Raw genomic sequence first — 20,134 nt, 5'->3', positions numbered from 1 at the left:
GGGCTCTGGAGAATGTGGGGAGGCTGTGGTGGGAGTGGGCTAGCAGAGGGTCTTGGTTCAACTTCTCGTTCCCTGCCTCTGGCTTTCTCTCCCTCCTGGATTCCCATTTTCTTTGCATAGTTTTGGTTTTATCTGCGATAGAAACGGCAACTTGACTATTTGAGGTGTGTGTGTGTGTGTGTGTATGTGTGTGTGTATACGCGCGCATGCCTTGGGGAGGACCCTACCATCTGCCCCTATGATTTGTGATGGGGAGAGAGAGACTCTAGTTTTGGCTACATGAGCTTGTGTGTATGGCACATGCGTGTAATTTTTTAAATAGGGTGTGTGCACGCACCTAGCTCTGGGTAAATGTGACTGTATATGGACCTTTGTGTATACGCCTCTCTTTGTGATGGTGTGTGCCGCTGCATGCCTGCTGTTTTGTCTGTATATGCTTCTGCAGGGGTCTGCGCGTCCTCGCGTGTCTGTCCCTCTGGGTACATATGATCTGAGTGCATCTTTGATTTTGCCTCTCTGTGTGTACGTGCGTGCTTGTGCGTGGCCTCTGTTCTCAACTTTGCCCCCTGGTCACTACGGGTATCTGTGTGTGGGTACCACCTCCGTAGGTGCACACATCAGTGTGTGTAGATGGTCTTATCATGGGGAGAGGTGACTCTGTGTGTGCCTTAGTGTCTGTGCTTGTCACCATCTGTGTGGGGCCAGTGGACCTCAGTGTGTCCCTCTGCTCTTTTGTGTCTTTTCCAGTGATGGCAAACAGCAGGATGTGGTTTCCCTAGAGCTTCTCCCTTAGGTGGCAGCCAGGGTGATGTTATTTCATGAGACCCCTGCTCTGCTCTGCTGTCCCAGCCTCAATTGGATCCCTGTGTGTGGCCTCTTTGGCACACAGTCTGATTTGTTCATGTTTAATCAGAGCTACAAGCCACCCTCCTGAGGAAGCTTTCCAGGGAGCTGTGGGTCCCAGCTGTGACCACTGGCTAGGGTTGGGGAGGAACTGCCCCGAGACACTTAGCCAGGGTGGCTATTCTGTTGCAATATGCCATTAGAGAAGACCCCCCCACACACACACCTGACCGTTCCGTGGGTGCAGAATTATACTTATTAGACCTGTCCGGCTGTGTGGTGCCATCCTCGGGCAGATATGAGGGCCGTGGTGTCTCCCTTCATTTGAGTGTACCCACAAGCCAGGTAGTCACACATGTGTGTGCATGTGTCATGATTCATGCGTCATCCCAGTGGCCCTGGGGGCCAAGGTTCACAGTGAATGTCAGAGGCAGATAGTGGGTGGCACACAGCAGGGCTGTGGAAAGCGTGCTGGGGGGGGGAGGAGTTCCCAGCAGCCCCCAGAGAGGCCCCGACCTCATACCAACATGTTCCCTAAACCTTGTGTGAGAGAAGAGTGGTCCCAATTGTGAGGGGGCTGGAAGGCATTTCTGGATGACTTTGTGCTGACTGGAGGGGAGACTGGGTCACCAAGTGCCCTGGCACCCCCTCTTTAAATGACCTCCACACCCAGCAACTCACTTGGTCTTCAGACACATTCCTATCCTGTCCTTTCTTCCTCACCTGGATGCAATTCTTACTTCACAGATGAGGAAACTGAGGCTCATAGCTAAGTGTCCAACTCAAGACCTCAGAGTTCAGTGTCACGGAGGCTCCACTGCAGGCCTTTGGACTCCAGGGTGCCACAACCCCACAGGATTCCTGCAGGGAATCCACACCCTTTCTTCTCCTGTGGGAAACCAACACAGGGGCAAGGGTCTCCTGTGCAGCTGAGGAAGCGTTCACTCCTCCCCCCACATCCCATTTCTGTCATCCCCATTACAAATAACTACAAGTAACTCACTAGATTGAAACACTGAGCTTGCAACTCAAACACCTCCTGAGGTTCCCCACCGGGTTGGAAGGTCAAATCCCCAGCATTCACTGCAGAGCCTTCCAGCAGCAGGCACTGCCCATCCTGTCCCCTCCCCGCCACCTCCACGCCACCTTGACCTTTGTGAACCTGCACTGCACTTTAAATTTCCTGATGGCTCTGCCAGTACCACCGACTGGCATGCCTTTCCCCTGGAAAAATTTCACTGACCCTCCTATGAAACCTAATTGATCCTCCCCTCAAACCTTCTGTTTACTACCTATTCCTCTGTGATCCCAAAGCAATGCGCTCGTAACTCTCCAAGCACTTGCCAGACCGTAGCCTCCATCCATAGCGCTCCACCTGTGAGCTCTCACCTGTGAGCTCCTCTAGGAATCGATGGGTATCTCTGATGAATGAATGACACCTGTCCCTCCCGCCCCGGGGAACATGCTTCCGGCGGCCTAACCTCAGTTGCTCCGGCCGCAGCGCACGCTGCACAGGGGGCTGGGGTAGACGCCCGGCTACGCGTGCGCCGCGGGGACCTCGGGCGGCAGGTGGGTGCGGCCGGGCGAGCCCCAGGCTGGGGATCGCCACCGCCCGGCCTGCGACCGGACCCGCGCTGGCTGCTGGCGCCTCTTCGCCATGGTTACCGCTAGTGGCTGCTGTCGCTCGGTGGAGTCCAAGGAGACCGCAGCCAGAGCGTCCACCGCGCAAGATGGTGGCTTCCGTGTCTCTGTGAGTGTGTGCGGGCGGGACCCGGGCCAGGCCCGGCAGGGAGGGACGCCCCCTCCTGGAGCTGCCCGGCAGGGGGCGGGCAACGGGGTCTGGAGGCCCTGGGGCGGGCGGCACCGCGGGTGGGGGCCGGTACCTCCAAGAGACCCACCCGAGGGCTTCTCCGCCACGCGCCCCCCAGAGGAAGTTCCCCAGCCCTCGGCTTCCCGACCCCAGGAGGACAGGCCAGGCGTGCAGGGTGCCCTCGCCTCACCTGGGCGGCCAGGGGAGGGGGCGCTTGCCTCTCCTCCGCCCGGAGCATGGACTTCTTTCGTGGGGTCCCAAAAGAAAGAGGTCCAACGGAGCCTGGGGAGGAGGCTGGTTACCACCATCCTGGGGCCAAACACCCTGTGTTTGAGGTTTACGTGCCCTGGGGGCGTGGGGGCAACACACCATCACCCTAGGGGCCCTGGGGTTGTGCTTGTTCCCATCCAGCTGGACTGGTGCAGAGAGGTGTGAAGGACCTGGGTCGGCGACACCTCAGCCTTGGTCATATAGTCACGTTGTCCTTTCCCACGCCTCCCAGCCTGGTCCTCTCAGGTTGAGGTGGGGAATGTCAATGGATTTCGTCTGTGTCTGTGTGTGTGTGTGTGTGTGTGTGTGTGTATATATATTTTGAATGGGGCTGTCTGATAGAACTTTCTGGGATGTTGTGGATGTTCTCTGTCTGGGCCGTCTAACACAATAGCCACTAGCCACATGTGGCTATTGAGAATTTGAACTGTGGCTAGTGCGACTGAGGAACTGATTTAAAAACTTTTTATTTAACTCTGATTAATTTTAAACAGCCACTTGTGGTTAGTGGCTACCATACCGGACAGTGCAATTTCAGAATCTCCATCTTCTACGCATCCTTGCACCCTACTCTTTTGACCTTTTATCAGAAACATCCTAAGTCTCATAGCCATGTTATCCCTCTGCAGAATGGGGCAGGAGAGCCAGCTTCTAGGTATGTGGAAAGCATCTGACAAACTTCCAGAAGGCTATCACGTTGGCCTTGCACCTCCTCCCCAATCTAAGACCCTTTAGGGTGAGCTGGAAAGGTCACAGCAGCTGTTTTAGCCACCCAACAGGTGCCCAGGAGCCCACCCCGTTGTTCTTTCTGCCTGAGAGATCATGCTTCCTTATTCATTCACTCCTCAAATTTTGTGGAGCCCCTGCTGGGTGTCAGGCTGTTCACCCTTCTCTAGGGTTCAGACATGAACAAGAAAGTTACCTTTCCTTAGGGAATTGGGGAGAGGGGGAGGGGGAGGGGGAGGGGGAGAGAGGAGAAATATTAAGCAATAGGACTGCCCTGCACAGAAATAAGCAGATTTGTAAACTGGGGAGTGCAATGAGGGAAGAAACAGACTGACAGGGAGTAGTGGTAGGAAAGAAGGGGACTTCCTAGGAAAGGATAATTAGAGAAGCCTTCTCTGAAGAAGGGAGAGTTAAGACCAGAGGGGAACTGGAATAGACAAAGTGTTGAGAGGGAGGATGGGAACATTCTGGAAGAAAGTACAGCCTGTGCACAGGCCCTGAGGATGGGAATCTGGCACTCTGGAGGAACCAAGTAAAGGCCAGTGTAGCTGGAAGGGAAGGGAGGCACAAGGCTGCCGGCGAGGTCAGCAGTGCCTAGATATTTGGCAGACCTCAGAAGAGATTCTGGCACTGACCTCAGAGCAACAGGCAGAAGTGGAGGGGTTTTAAGCAGTGTTTTGAAAGGCCCCCTCTGGCTGCTGGGGTCTGAATGGCTCAGAGACGGGTAAGAGTAGAAACCCAGAGTGCCATCAGAAAGTGACTAGCATAGTTCAAACAAGATGTAGGTGGTCTGGATGAAGATGGTGGCAGGAGCATGGAGAGAAGGGATGATTTAGAGGTAAATTGTGGACATGTAATCAACAGGACCTGGGGGGTCCAAGTGCTGGATGTGGAAGAGAGCGGGGCTTAGAGGGGCAGGTTTCTGGATGGAAGGATGGGCCATTTCCTGGGCTGGGGACAACTGGGAGAGGAGCATACTTTGTAGGGACAGATTGAGAGTTCCATTTAGACAAGCCAGGAAGAAGGCTGGATAGAGAGGTGTGGTACTCAGAGGAGTGGCCCAGGCTGGGGTTGTGTATTTCAGAGTGTTTAGCAGAGATGGTTCTGAACTCTTTGGACAGGTTGAGTTTGGGAAGAGGAGGTGGAGATGGTAACACAGGCCAGGGAATGGCTGATGGGAGAAGGAAAACCAGGGAAGGTGGAGTCTTGGAATCCAAGAGAAAAATGTGTTTCAAGGAGCATGTGGTGAGCAGTACCAAATGCCACTCAGAGTCCGGGGGAAGAAGCCCATCAAGTTTCACTCACATCTGGCGACACAGAGTGCCTTTCCTTACACTGAACAGGCAAGCTGTCCCTGGAATTCTACTCATCTGCCCTTCTTTTACCTATCCACTAAGTGCCAGCTTCCACACAGAGTGCTGGGTATAATATCAGGTGGACAAGGCAGTTACTGCTTTCTCGGAGCTTAGACTCATCTAGCCAACAGCCTCAGAAACAAGAAGTTCTTTCATATAGCCAAAATAAATCCTTTCATTCTTTTAAACAACCATCTGTTGCTGAGGGGCATCTGCGTGCCCAGCCCTGTACAGGAACTTAGAGATCCGAAAATGAACGAAATGTCATCTTGGCCTTCTAGGAACCAAGTACAGAAATGCACAGAGAATCCCTGCGTTCACCATGCAGGAGGGATTATGGGAGACCAGAGGGCAGGTACCAGCCCAGGGGATATCTGAGCTGCCCTCCAGGAATGAATGGGAATTAGCCAGGGAAAGGGGAGGGGTGGGGAATTCCAGGCACAGAGGATGAAGGTAGGAGAAAAAGTAACAGTAATGTGTGGGGGGGAATGGTAAGCTCCCGGTGTTGGCTGAACAGACCTGAGTGACAGGAGGCTCTGCAGGTGTCCAATGGCTGGTGAGGTGGGGGCAGCCTCACTGGCTCATGGTGAGGTATGTAGACTTAGGCAACAGGACACCACTGAAGAGGTGGAAGCAAGGGAGTGACACAGTTGGAGCTGTGTGTGGCCTTGCTCTCTGGTTGCCTGCATGAGGGATGAATTTGTGGGGACAAGTGATAGCAGAGGCGGAAGCCGCTGCGTAATCCAGGTGAGACAGTGTAGGCCAGGGTCTAAGTGTGACCTGTGGGGACAGGAGGACTTGGGATCTGATTCTGCCTCAGCCACTTACTGCTTGTGGAACCTTGGGCGAGTCACTTAAAGTCCCTGAGCCTTGGTTTTCTCCTCTCCAAAATGAAGACGCTACCGTCAGAGGGTCCTTGCAAGAGGATCCTTGGTCTCCTCTCGGAGTCACTGGAAAGTACATAGCACGCAGCCTGACTCTGTTCACGCTCAATAAATGAAAAATGGCAATTAACTGCTATTGTTATCAGTAGGCATAGAGAAGAGGGGACAGACAGGTTCGAAAGATAAGTAGGAGGCAGAGTTGGCATGTTTTGGCCATCCGCTGGTCATAGCCTTCTGGTTTTGAACTGCTGCTCATCCTGGCCTCGTACCTGGGGTGGTGGTAGAGTGAGGGAAACAGGCAACCAGCTAGGTGCCTTCACTCTGGGGCCCAGCCCCCACTTCTAGATTGCCCTTCCCAGAAGCACACTGCGTGCATGTGCATGTGCGTGTGTATTTAGGGAAGGGCGGTCCAGAGAAAACCAATCCAGTTCCTCGGTCTTGTGGCTCTGGAAGCTCAGCTTTGTGCTGACTTCCTTCTGGTGACGTAAATGGCTGGACTGGAGGACCAGTCATCATTTGGGCAAGGAGTCAGGAGGTCTGAGTTTTTCTCGCTCGGCCACAAATTATTCATGAGCCCTGAGAACCACTCTCTGTCTTCAGGATTCAATTCCCTCACCTATAAAATGTGGTTGCATAGACTGTACCAGTCTTTCCATCAGTCAAGCTAACCAGTGCCTTGTCCTAGATGGAGGGAGACCCTGGCGGGGGGGCTCCCTACTGCCCCCACTTCAGATAACTCTGTGGCCCTTTGCATGACCCTGCCTACTCCCAATGTCCCTTCCCCATTGGGTCGAGTCTGCCCTGGGGAGTGCTCTCTGGGCAGTGTGAACCCATGGTGGACTCCCTAACACCCCTTCCTTGTCTCTTTCATCTCCAGTCTCCCACCGGCGGAGCAGGAATGAACTTTCCTGCTAAGTTAGATGGATGGTCCCCATTAGCCTGGCGGGCTGCCCCTCTCCTGCCTCCCTACCAACTCTCCTTGTCAAGGGAGGTGCCTCTGTGTGGGGGGGGAGGCTGAGGGGCAAGAGCATTTGGGTGGGGGTTGGGGGTACCCTGCCCCTGGAGCAGCAATGGTGCCCCCTGGGAAGAAACCAGCGGGAGAGGCCTCCAACTCCAACAAGAAGTGCAAGCGTTACTTCAATGAGCACTGGAAAGAGGAGTTTACCTGGCTGGATTTTGACTATGAGCGGAAGCTGATGTTTTGCCTCGAGTGCCGCCAGGCCCTGGTGAGGAACAAGCATGGCAAAGCTGAGAACGCCTTCACCGTGGGCACTGACAACTTCCAGCGCCATGCCCTGCTGCGCCACGTGACCTCTGGGGCCCACCGCCAGGCTCTGGTGGTCAACCAGGGCCAGCCCACTTTTGAGGGCCAGGCTGAGAGAGGAGGGGCCTACCCAGGCTTGGCCACCACCCCCACCTCTGGGAACCTTAAGGTGGAGGGGGATCCCGCCAAAGTGGCTGTGCTGACCACGGTGTACTGCATGGCCAAGGAGGACGTGCCTGATGACCGCTGCTCAGCCCTGCTCGAGCTACAGAGGTTCAACCTGTGCCAGGCGCTGCTGGGCACAGAGCATGGCGATTACTACAGCCCCAGGAGGGTGAGGGACATGCAGGTGGGTGGCAGCCAGAGCTATGGGGGAAGGCTTGGGGAGGGAGGACATGGAGCTATCTGGGCACAGAGCCAGCATGCCAGGCCTCTGGGCAGTGGCCAGAGCACTTCATTCATACCTTTACCCATCAGAACTGTCAGTGAGAGTGTACTGTGTGCCAGGGCTTGGGCCAGCTGCTGGGGACACACAGTGAAGCAGCTAGACCAGGCCCTGTCCTTGGGGGCACGGGAGCACTTCCCTAGGCCAGAGATTGCAAACTGGTGGCCCCGAGGCTTCATTGGCCCACAGATGTGTTTTGTTGTTTTCACAGTGTTTTTGAAAAACTTAAATTAGCTTCCAAGTTTAACAAAATGAGAGATTACATATAAAACTTTGGATTTGTGACTTCTACTGAAAATCTAGGTCCCTATTTCTCAGGGCAAGAAGTAGTGGAGTTGGGGAGCAGGCATAGCCTTCCCCATTCCATCTGCTTTATCTCTGGCCCACTGCTAGCTCAGTATTACCCACGTGGCCCATGGGGGCATGCAAGTTGCAGTTCTGTCCTAGGTACTAGCTGTGTGAGTCCTAGGGGCTAGTGTGAGGGTGGGGGAGTTGGTCTCATTTTACAGAGAGATGACAAACAGACAAACAAAGCACACAGCTGGTACCCTGTATCACTGGTGGGGAGCTGAGAGTGAGTGTGTCTGTCAGTTAATCCCTGAGCAGCAGAGTGGAGGGAGACCCCCCAGGAATAAGAGACTGGGCGATACTATAGAAACACACACACACCAAGTGCCGTAGAACCTTTATGGTTTATAAAGCATTCTACATGTATAAACACAACACAAAGTTGCATTTATAATTCACAACAACCTTTTGAGGAGAGTGAGGGCACACATAAACCCAGTTTTAGAGCTGAGGAAACTGAGGCTCAGAGAGGTGAAATGACTTGTCCAAGGTCACACAACCAGTAAGTGGCAAAGCTAGGATTAGTCCCTAAGTCTGTCTGATCCCAAGGCCTGTGCTCTTTCTCTCACCCTGTACTGCCTGCCTCTCCTCAGGACAAGCCTAACTCTGTCCTCCCTCCTTTTCTCTCCCTGGCTGTCCCAGGTGGCCATTGCCAGTGTCTTGCATACAGAGGCCTGCCAGCGCCTGAAGGCATCCCCGTATGTGGGGCTGGTGTTGGACGAGACCAGGGATTGGCCTGAGTCCCACAGTCTGGCCTTGTTTGCCACTTCAGTGTCCCCCTGCGATGGCCAACCTGCCACCACATTCCTGGGCAGTGTGGAGCTACAGGAGGGCCAGGCCACTGCTGGCCAACTCCTGGACATCCTGCAGGCCTTCGGCGTGTCAGCACCCAAGCTGGCCTGGTTCAGCTCGAGCCTCCCCAGTGACCGCCTCAGGAGTGTGGGCCTGCAGCTCCGGGCCACCTGCCCGCTGCTCACGGAGCTACACTGCCTCCCAGGCCGGCCAGATCCTGAGCCCCCTGCCTACCTAGGTGAATATGAAAGTGTACTGGATGCCCTTTTCCGCCTCCACAGTGGCCCCAGTTCCCACATGGTCCCTGAGCTCCGAGCAGCACTGGACCTGGCAGCTATTGACTTGGCAGGATCCCGGTCAGTGCCCTGGGCCTCCCTGATACCCGTCGTGGAAGCAGTGGCTGAGGCTTGGCCTTGCCTGGTGCCCACACTGGAGGCCTCTGCTCCAGCCTCACCTACAGCTAGGGCGCTGGCCCTGGCTCTGCGCCAGTTCACCTTCGTGGCCTTCACCCATCTGCTGCTGGACACTCTGCCCTTTGTGCAGAAGCTCGCCCTTGTCCTGCAGCCAGAAGAACCGGACTTGGCCTTGCTGCAGCCCCTGGTGATGGCAGCTGCAGCCTCCTTCCAAGCACAGCGGCGCAGCTCAGGTGGCGCGCGCCTCCAGGGCTTCCTGCAGGAAGTGGCATCCTCCAGCCCGGACTTGGGCGGTGGGCGCTGCATCTACCGCGGCGTGGAGCTGGTCGGCTACTCCGAGGCTGCCGTCCGGGGCTTGGAGCGTCTGCGGGGGGCCTTCTTAGACTCCTTGCGGAGGGGGCTGCGGGACTCCTACCCCGGACCCTCGCTGGATGCTGTGGCCGCCTTCGCAGCGATCTTTGACCCCCGGCGCTACCCGCAGGCCCCGGAGGAACTGGGCGCGCACGGCGAGGGGGCGCTACGGGTTCTGCTGCGCGCCTTCGCCCCGGCGGTAGTGCGCCAGCGTGCGCTGGGCGACTTCGCGCTCTTTAAGCGCTTGGTGTGCAGCCTGGGGCGGCTGGGCCCACGGGCTCTGTGTGCCAAGCTGGCGTGTGCGCATTCCGAGCTGCACGAGCTCTTCCCAGACTTTGCCGCCCTAGCTGCCCTGGCCTTGGCGTTGCCTGTGGGTGCCGGCCTCCTGGATAAGGTCGGCCGCTGCCGAGAGCTGCGGTGGTGGGGGCAGGGCGGGGCCGGGGAAGGCCGGAGTGACCCCGCGGTCAAGATCGCTGTGGATGGCCCCCCGCTGCACGAGTTTGACTTTGCGCTGGCGGTGGAGTTCTTAGAGAGTGGGTGGGGGGAGGGGCTGCTGGGGTCGCAGCTCATGTGAGGGTGGCCTCCTTCTCTTTATCCAGCCAGCCTGGGGCCCTGGGCACTCTAAGGGCCAAGCTGGCCTACTAACTGTGGCCTTCCACCCACCTTCCCCATGCTGCTTGTGCTCCACGCTGAGTACTAACCGAACCCTGTGGGCTGTGAAGGAGGGGCTGGGTCCAGGGGGGCTTGGGCGAGTGGGCTGAGATGCCAGGGTCTGGGCACCCTAAATATTGCTCCTGACCATTCGAGAGTTTGGTGAGGAGTAGCTCTCACCGTTTTCCCTCTGGACTCAGCCCAAGTTTTGGCCCTAGAAAAGTTGGGGGGGTGCCTTAGTTGGAGGAAGGAAGACTGGGTCTTCAGGATTAAGGGATTGAGGGAAAGGACAATGGGTCCTTGACTGTTTCTTAGCCCTCCTCCTGGCAGCATCTCTTCAGATATGGCTGGAGAGCAGCTCACTATCCATGTTTTTGACACACAGCACAGCACCCTCTCTGTGCACAAGCTAACAGTTAAAGGGAGGTAGTGCTGCCCTCCCTCCCCTCCCCACCTATAGGCTGCCTGAGGCTTTTCTGTGTGTGACCATGTATATAGACATATAAATCTATAAATGTGAAATAAATCTATCTTTCATAGTGTTAACACATAAATCTAAAAGGACTTCTTTTGGTTTTGCAATGACAGGGCCCAAAAAAGTCACAAAAGAGCTGGATTTAGTTCTAGTTTTTTTCTTTCTTGAAGTCTGGTTGTTCCCCCCAAGTTCCTAGCCCTCTTCTGTCCTTGCCTCAGACCTTTAAGACCAAAGACTGTAAAAACCACAGTGCTGTACCCTGGGGGAAGCATTTGGGGCGTCACCAGAGCTGGGGAACACATCCCTTGAGTCCCATGGGTTTCCCATCCCCTCTGTCAGCCCGTGATATGAATGGTGTGGGGCTCTGGACAGGGGAGTTAGTGAGAAGGGAGGGGGCTGACCTTTCCCCAGGCCTCCTGGGTTTGGGTTTAATTTGCAATAAAGTGGAAACCCAGCACATTGTGCCGCCTGCATGGTGCTGTGTGTGTGTCAGGGGCTACCCTGATGCCTCTGTCCTGTCCCTTGGCCTGACTCCCTTTGGGGGTTCATTGGGGTCTCTGGAAGGGCAGGAGGGTCATCCTTCTGCGCTGGGAGCCTTGCGCTGTAGATTCCCTGCTTCTGCTCCCCCAGTTGTGGAGAGGAGAGGCACAAAGGTGGGCTGTGATGGCCCTGGGCTTGGCCGGTGCTACTTTATGAAGAGGGTGACAGGGGCTTCTGCCCTGTCTCCACACCCAAGAAGCCCATCAGCCTCTTGTTCTGGCTGTGGAGGCAGGAGAGACCCCGTGGCTCCCCATTTTAGACCCTGCCCTTCTTCCTCCTGCAGCAGGCCCAGCTTCCAGTGCCCCAAGCCCCCTGCTGGCCTCCCTGTCCCTGCCTGCCAGGCCTCTGCAGCCCCCGCTGGACTTCAAGCACTTGCTCACCTTCCACTTCAATGGCGCCGCCCCGCTCAGTCTCTTCCCCAACTTCAGCACGGTACGGGCTGGGCTGGCGGGTGGGGGCATGCAACCAAGATGGGGGTGGGCAGGGAAGGTGGGCTCAGAGGGTCGGCTCTCAGAAGCTGGGTCTAACCAGGAGCTCATTCTCCTCCAACATCCCCAAGTGACTAGGTACTCCCCAAATAGAGACTCCTGGGCCCAGCTGTCTGGGCTACGGAAGAAGGATGGTATCACCCCCTCCCCCCAAAACAACTGCTGGGCCTGTGGGGTCTATACTGTAGGTTTCACTTGAGTTTTGGTAGAGGGACTTCTATGGATGATTGATGTATGCCGGTGTGCAATTAGGGTGTGCCTTTGTTTTAGCTTGTGACTCTCCAGGTCTTGTGTATTATTTGTGGACGTGAGTTTGTGTGTTGGTGTCCAGTGTGTATTTCTAAATAACTCTTTGTGCCTGGGTATGTAATTAATGTGTGTGTCTGTGTATCTGAGAGATGTTTCGTGTCTTTGTCAACTCTGTGTGTGTTTGGTGTGTGTCTGACTTCTGAGTGAGTGTTTTGCGTGAGTGGGGGGATTGTGCATTTTTCTATGGTTGTGCCATTGGTGTGCGTGTGTACCTTTTTGCATATCTCTGTAACCTCTAACTGCCTATAAGCTTCAGTGCTATCTGTCTGTATACCAGTCTATGTATTTCCACGTGTGCATGTGTGTGAACAAGTAGAGTATGAACTTGACATCACTACATGAGCGCAAGGAATGTCCCCCTTTTAAAGTTTAAAAAATCAAATATAGTCATTGATGAGCCCCACCCAATCCTGACAAGATGGTGGGAAACTCAGCCTCAGTTACCCTGAGGAATCCCTTCCTGCCCTCCAGGGTTTCACAGAAGTCCTCTGGAGCCTAAGACACTTGGGAAGGGTCTTCTGGTTTTTGGTTTATGCTGTCACTTGCATGGTCCCTCAAGAGTGGGTGAAGCCACCATTGTCCTCATCGCTGGGGGCCCTTCAGGCCATCCTCTGAGGTCCTATCCCCTGCCATCCCCGCCCTGAGTTTTGGGAGGGTTAGAACCTCTTTCAGTTCACAGGGACGTTTCTGAAACCCTGCTTTTCTCTCAAAGCCTCTGTTCTCTTCTCAGGAAGGCTTGGAAAGTTCTTCTTGGCAGACAAGCCCAGACAGCTTCTGCTTTTGGCCCAACAATCCAGGCCCCTGAGAAAAGGGAGTGTAAAGGCTTGCTTTGATAGAAGAAAAAAAAGTATTTAAAATAAAAAGACACACAAATTAATACTCCAAAGAAATGATCCTACTACTCAGAGAATCCTCTAGCCTCCACTTGCAGCTGCTTGTTCCCTCCTGGCCCGCCACCTTCCCCGAGCCATGATCCTCCTCTCCCTCTCAGGCCCTATGACAGTGACGGAGCTCATACGATAAGCCTGATCTCCCCCAGCCCACAGGTCCAGTGCAAGGCTTGGTTATGGGAGAGGAAATTCCAACACAGGGACTCTTTGTCCCTTTCCTGCCTCTCCCTGCCCCCAATTCTCTGTCCCAATAGTTGTGATTCTTATGAGAAAAAAAAAACAACAAAAAAAAAACAGACCTGAAGGATAGCAAGAAATGCCAAGATAGAACCAAGACATGGTTCTATCTCTTAAGATCATGGAGGTCACCCTGGCTATTTCCTGCCTCCAAGCAGAAGCCCAGGCTAACAGATAAAGGCTGTGTCTTTTTCTGTGTCTAATATCGCAAGGATGGGAAAGTTCTTCCTAGGGGCTGACCACTGCCCTCTTCAATAATCTTTAATAATTACTGTCTCCCCTTCCGAAGCCAACCCCAGAGTTATTATGCCCTCCCACCCCCTTCACAGATGGACCCTGTCCAGAAAGCAGTCATCAGCCACACGTTTGGGGTCCCTTCCCCTCTGAAGAAGAAGCTCTTCATTTCCTGTAACATCTGTCACCTGAGGTTCAACTCAGCGGTGAGAGGGAATAGTAGAAATAGGCTTGGGAGGGGGCTGGGCAGGGAGAGGGCTGGAGACTGGGTTTTTGGGGTCTTTCCTGGGTTGTGGTCTGTATTTTCCACCTCTGGTTGCAGAAGAGGCACTCCTGGTCCTTTATCCATCCATCCACTCCTCTTCACAGTCCTCTGCCCCTTCCCTCTCTAGTCTCCCTGGGACTCCATTTCCTTCCCCTGTGCCTGTCCTGTGTTCTGGATCCAAGAGAGAAGACTGTCCTTTCTTCCCCACTCTGGGTCCCAGGGGTCACCCCATCAGCTCCTGCTTTGGAGCTGAGTTCTTAAAGCACCTGGGAACTTACAGAATGTACACATGCCCATCATCTTACTGAGCTCTCATGATACATCTGTGAGATGGATAGAGGCGCTATTGTCATCCCCACTTTTCAGATGAGGAAACAGCCTCAGAGAGGTTAAGTGACCTGCCTGAGGCCACACAGCTGGTAAGTAGCAGAGCTGGGATTTGAACCCAGGCTTGGCTGACCCTAAGACCCGCATACTTTTCTACCATAGCCTGGCCCTAAATAGTGGAGGAGCCTCATTCTGGCCTCCCAGGGAAGGTTTACCTTCTGTCCAGGTAACTCGGGTTTGGGGGAGATGCTCTCAGCAGACCTGCTCTGGTGAAAGCATCCAGGAGGTGAGGGGAGGCACAGGGCCTGTCTTTCCTACATTTGGGAGCAACAAGCAGGAACCCCTGGTTGAAGGAGGAAAGATACTGCCAGGCCAGATTTGGGGGTTGTCTCCAGGCTTCAGGTTACATGAGTTGTGCCCGAACTGGACAAAGACTTCACTCTGAGGGAGGGACTGTGTCTTCTTCATGCTGGGCCCCTGGCACAATACCTGGCAAATAGCCAATGCTCAATAACTATTTGTTGTAAAAAATGAACAAAAGGATGAATGTTCCGGGGTGCACATACCCCAAAGGGTGAGGACTGCTCTGTTTTCTCCATTTGTACATTTATAAACTTGGTAACTGACATTAATTGAGTACCTCCTGTATGTACTAGACCCTTATTCAGGTTCTCATCTAATTCTCACATTCCTGTGAGGTCAGTGTTATCATCGCAAGTTTACGAATGAGGAAACAGGCTCAGAGAGGTGAGGTGACTTGCCCAAAGATCCACAGCTGCTAAGTGGCTGAATCAGAATTTGAAGCCAGAGGCTGCTTGACTGGGCCTCATGTATGAGAATATGTTCTGTAAGCTTCATGGCCACACACATACTGTAATGACGATGGCGGTGATAAGGATTTGCCCCTGGTGTGGCCCCACCCCTGCCTCCCTCTAACCTGTCCTCTGCCCAGCATCAGCTCGTGGACGGGACATGTGGACACAGTGAATGAATGGTAACCTTGTGCCATCCCCTCCCCAGAACCAGGCTGAAGCACATTATAAAGGCCACAAACACGCCAGAAAACTCAAGGCTGTCGAAGCTGCCAAGAACAAGCAGAGGCCCCAAACCCTGGCCCAGGGTGGGACACTGGTGTCCCCAACCCCGCCTGTGGCCAGTGGAGCCCCTGGAGAACTGCAGAGCAAAGGTCAGTCCTGAGCTCTTTGCTTAGCTCTCTGCTCCCAATCTGGTTTCTGACAAGGGACTGAGACATTTCTGCTGCTTCTTAGTTTTGCTTGTGTTGGAGTATCCCACACAGAGAGAAAGGCACACATCCCAAGTGGAGAGCCCAGAGAATTTTCCTTTCTGCATATACTGAGATCGAGAAACATCTCTCAAGCACCCAGAAGCCCACCTCGGACCCCCTCCTGTACTGCCTTGTTGTATCAGCATCCTAGGGCTTCTGTAATGAATGACCACGAACTGGGTGGCTGAAAACAACAGACATTTATTTTCTCACAGTTCTGGAGGTCAGAAGTTTGAAATCAGGGTGTCGACAGGGTTGGTTCCTCCGTGGGGACTCCGAGGGAGAATCTGTTCCATGCCCCTCTCCTAGCTTCTGGTGCTTGCCGGCATTCCTGGACATCCCTTGGCTTGTGGATGCATTGCTCCAATCTCTGCCTGTCTTCACATTTCATTGTCCCATGTGTGTCTCTGTGTCTTCACGTGGTCTTCTTATGAGATGACACCAGTCATTGCATTAGGGCCTACCCTAATCCAATATGACTTCATCTTAACTAATTACATCTGCAAAGACCTTATTTCCAAATGAGGTCACATTCTGAGGTCACAGATGGACATGAATTTTGGGGTGACACTGTTCAACCACCTACACCCCTCCCTCCAGGGTACCTACAACCCTAACTGTTCTCAGCATAGGTCAGTTTCACTTGGTTTTGGTAAATCATATCATATGTAGGCTTTTGTGTCTGGCTTTGGTTTATCTTTTCATAAACGTACATCAACATTCATTATAAGATTCTTTGTGTTGTTGCATGTAGCTGTAGTTTGTCTTTTTCCATTGCCATGTAGTATTCCATCGCATGACTATACAACTATTTTATTTGAATCTGTTCTACTGATGGACATGGGAATAGTTTCCAGTTGTGTACTATTATAAATAGTGCTCTATGAACATTCTAATACTTTTTTTGGTGATTTCTGCGTACTTAACAGTTAGCTAATAACTAGAATATCAGGGCTGTGAGGGCTTTCTGAGATTACTGCGTCCAACTTTATGATTTCAGATGGGGAAACTGAGGCCCAAAGAGGCCTAAGTCTGCCCAGTGAGTTGGTGGAAGAGTGGGGTCTGGAATTCAATGCTGGTCATCCCTGCACTAGTGACCCTTCCACTCTGCCATGCCACCCCCAAATGTCAGTACTTAAAATCATCGTCTCCTGAACCATCTCAGGCCTCACACTCTTACCCGATGCCTTCCATCTCCCATCAGTTCCTGCAGCCCCTCCTCCTGGCCCCCCACTCCAGCCACCACCGACTGCCAACCCAACGCCCCGGGAGTCAGCCCACTCAGACCTCTTGGATGCTGCCTCCTCTTCCTCTTCTTCCTCCTGCCCACCCTGCTCCCCAGAGCCTGGGAGAGAGGCACCAGGGCCTGAGCCAGTGGCAGCTACCATGGAAAGCGGTGTGAGTGGGGAAGGCAAGAGTGAGAAGGGGCGCCTCTACTGCCCCACGTGTAAGGTGACAGTGAACTCCACCTCCCAGCTCCAGGCTCACAACACAGGTCAGTGCTCCACCAGCTGAAGTCTGGGGGAAGGAGAGGACAGGAAGACTGCCCCTCACCAGATGTGGGCAGGCTTGTTGACAAAATCATTGTGTTCAGCTGTTACTGGGTGGGCACTTCGGGTCCCCTCGCTAATGCTTGAGGAGGGAGAATGGGGAAGAGAAGCAAGAACTGAAGGGTCACTCCAGAGAGGACAGGAGATACCTCCTCCATCTCGCATTATTCAGCGGAAGGGACTGAGATGAGAGAAGGGAAGCCGACCAGTTACACTGCAAGGCCTTCCCTGGGGGAAGTTGGCTTGAAATGACAGAAGCTGGGAAGACCTTGCAGAGATGGGAAAGAGAAATCTCATGTGGCTGGTGTGGAGTATATGTGCTGAGCAGCCTTGAGGCTAAAGGGACAACCAAACGAATTGGGAGGGGTCTCTGTGGCCCTTGCAGCCCTTCTTCGGTGCTGACTGGCTGTCTTCTTTCCTCCCTCCAGGAGCCAAGCACCGGTGGATGGTGGAAGGTCAGCGAGGGGCTCCTCGAAGAGGCCGGGGCCGCCCCATGCCCCGGGGAGGAGCTGGACACAGGGCCAAGAGAGTGACCGGGGGCCGGCAGGGGTCCAACGCCCCTTTTCATTGTGCTGTCTGTCAGCTCCAGGTCAATTCAGAGACCCAACTGAAGCAGGTGGGAGAAGGGAGACCAGGATTGCGGCTAGAGCAGGGGTGAGGGGGTGGGACCAGCACCAGGGGAGGAGGAGATAGTCTGAGGAGAGAAGATGGGGACATCAAAGCCAGGGGGAGCTGGTTGAGGAAGAGGAGCAAGGCTAGAGGGACAGTGGACTCCTGGAGGGCAAAGGCCAATACTTAACCCCGCTTCCCAGGGCCACTCCAGGTAGATGCCCAGTACATGTACGTTCAATGTGTGAACCGTGGGTAGAGGAGGGTGAGCTAGTTGAGGATGATGGGGGTCCTTGGGCTTCCTCATCTTGTTCCCAGTCTGTCTGTCTGTCCATTAGCACCTGAGCAGCAGGAGGCACAAAGACCGCCTGGCCGGGAAACCCTCCAAGCCCTCCAGCCAGCACAGCAAGCTGCAGAAGCACGCAGCGCTGGCTGTGAGTATCCTCAAGGTATCTGTCTCCAAGCAACAGGACTGGGACCCTGCTGGGAGGAGGGGAAGGGGGGTGGGGAGGCAGCTGAGGGGGCTGGGGCAGGAATAAAGCCACCCCCCTGCGAGGCTGCCTGGGCAGAAAAAGAGCTGGGGTTGGAGCTGAAAGAGTTGGGGCTGTCCGGTGATCTGCCCAGAGGAATTTCCGGGGAGGTGGGCCTGGGTAGGAATCTCAGAGGCAAGAGCAAGGGGTAGGCGTACATCTCCTCGAAACCATCTGTACCCCCACCCCGAATAGCCTCCTGCCTTGGCCCATCCTGATTCTCCTCCCTCTAGACAGGAAGACAGGTGGTGGAGAAAGCCCTTTGGAATGAATGTTTGGGGGTGGGAAGGGAGGAGGATTTAGGTTTGGAACCCTGAAAGGCACGTTTTTCCTACAGCAAAAAACTCAAGGACGGAGCTGAGGGAGGGGTCATTTTCTGGGGTCAGAGACTGTGTCCAGTCCTCTCTCTCTTCTTTGCAGTCTAAACTGGCCTTGCAGAAGCAACTCACCAAGACGCTGGCAGCTCGCTTCCTGCCCAGCCCTATCCCCACTGCAGGTGCGGCCATCTGTGCCCTGCCAGGACCCCTGGCCCTCCGGCCTGCGCCCACCGGGGCCACCACCCTCTTCCCAGCTCCCATCCTCGGCCCAGCTCTGTTTCGCACCCCAGCAGGAGCCATTCGCCCCGCCACAGGACCCATCCTCTTTGCTCCCTATTAGCCCTCCTGGGGAGGCATGGGCTGACTTCTCAGCATTCTCCCTACTCCTCTTGGATCCTACATCCCACAGGGGACTGCCTTTTACAGCCTAGGAGTTCCTGACCAATCTAAGAAGAGCTGGGCTGGTTTTAAGGGCAGCTGCCCTTCACGCCATCTGGACTGAGGATTCCACTAATACCACCCGCCCAAAGGCCACTCCATTTCCCCAGCCTTCTAGGGCTAGTCCTGGGCTCCCCTGCATTTCCCAGCCTGATTTATGGGGAGCAAAATGAAATCCCAAAGATCTATGCAAAATCTTAGCCCCACTCCCATGGTGCTCTCATTTCCCCCCTCAAGACCTATACCTACATGGCCAGAGGCCCTAGAAATCTAGCCTGGGGACAAGTGTGTGACCTCTATTCCGATGCCCTGGGGAGGCCTTCCCCATTTGCTGGATTCTCTGGAGAATGACTGGGGATGAGTGATAGGCTCAAGCTGGAGTGGGTTCAAGGCTATCTGGAAAAGGTGACCCATGGGGGTGTGGTAGAAGACTGGAGGAGGAAGGGAGCAGCGCTAAGGTGGGGCATCGATAGCAGGGGCTGGTGCTGAGAGCTTCCGGCGTCTTCATCTGCTCTATCGGGGTGGGGCTAAGACGGGTGGTCAAGGTGGTGTTCTGGCTGGGCCCAATTTTAATAGACGTGATCGATCCCCTCTTCGCCTTTCACTGATTCCTCCTGAATCCCAGCTCTGGGATCCCTCAGACTATGGACTCAGCTAACACTGACTCCACCCCAGGGCTCCCAAATAAGTGCTTTCCCTTCTAGCTCTTCACTCCAAACTGGTCCCTAGCACTAAATTCAGCTCTCTCCTCCCAACCAGCACCCAAAGCCCCCTCACTGTGAAGCTGAGTATTGGGATCTAGTCTGATCACGCTAAAGACCCAGTTTCATGCTGTCAAAGTTAAGGTCACAACCTCCATCCCACCCCAACACCCCCACACATACCCCTCAATATGGGACGTTGCCAGTATCCACCTGTATCTTTTTTTTTTTTTAGATTATTTCCAATGGGAGAACAACGAGGGAGGGGGGGACTTTTTGATAACAGTTGTGGTTTTATTGTGTCCAATGCATCAATAAATGAACTTTGAGCCGGAGCTCGTATATGTCCTAACTTGCCCAGCTCTGGGCCACCTGCCCCTGCTCACCTCTGAATGGGGAGGAGGCACATATTGGAGGTCACCTGGCTACAGGGGCTCACCTATGGTAGCTGTTGTGCCCATTAGAAGCAAGAAGTGGGCACAGGAAGTTGTGGGTCATAAGCTCACTTTATAGCATGTCAAGTGTAACTACCCTTCTGAGCCCCCACAGATCTGTCAGCTCCTAAGAAGCTATTTGTTTGCCTAGTTCTTCTGTTCAGGCGTCTGAGGTAAGAAGGGCTAGAGGAGCACCTTGTCCAGCCTTCACCATGGCAGCATACTACTTTATAACAGGTAATTTATAAATAAAGTCCAGCTATTAGCTGAAAACAACCACAGGAAGGGGTGAAGACCAGCTCCCAAGGGTGTGAGGTTCCCCATTGGGCACCGCACGGAGCAGCCATTCTGGC

General features: G+C 54.2%; 1 protein-coding gene across 4 annotated transcripts; it reads left to right on the top strand.

The window, feature by feature from the left end:
* Positions 1–2,487: 2,487 nt before the first annotated feature.
* LOC308489147 (uncharacterized protein C17orf113) lies at positions 2,488–18,800 on the top strand. Of its 4 annotated transcripts, XM_081029888.1 has the most exons (10): positions 6,849–7,501; positions 8,588–8,975; positions 11,451–11,599; positions 13,421–13,531; positions 14,938–15,103; positions 16,407–16,697; positions 17,181–17,368; positions 17,700–17,810; positions 18,312–18,387; positions 18,618–18,800. In XM_081029888.1, exons 1-10 carry the CDS (start codon positions 6,959–6,961, stop codon positions 18,647–18,649), a joined length of 2,055 nt encoding a protein of 684 aa, XP_080886014.1. In that variant the 5' UTR covers positions 6,849–6,958; the 3' UTR covers positions 18,650–18,800. The 4 variants fall into 4 exon arrangements, with proteins under 4 accessions (XP_080886015.1, XP_080886014.1, XP_080886013.1 ...); XM_081029887.1 differs by having other exon boundaries at positions 17,700–17,795; positions 18,312–18,675; XM_081029886.1 differs by having other exon boundaries at positions 18,312–18,675.
* The last annotated feature ends 1,334 nt before the right edge of the window (positions 18,801–20,134 follow it).

Source organism: Rhinolophus hipposideros (genome assembly GCF_964194185.1).
Source record: "Rhinolophus hipposideros genome assembly, chromosome: 20".
Lineage (NCBI taxonomy): Eukaryota > Metazoa > Chordata > Mammalia > Chiroptera > Rhinolophidae > Rhinolophus > Rhinolophus hipposideros.
The sequence above is the reverse complement of the archived record's forward strand: the minus strand, read 5'-3'. Positions and strand labels throughout refer to the sequence as shown.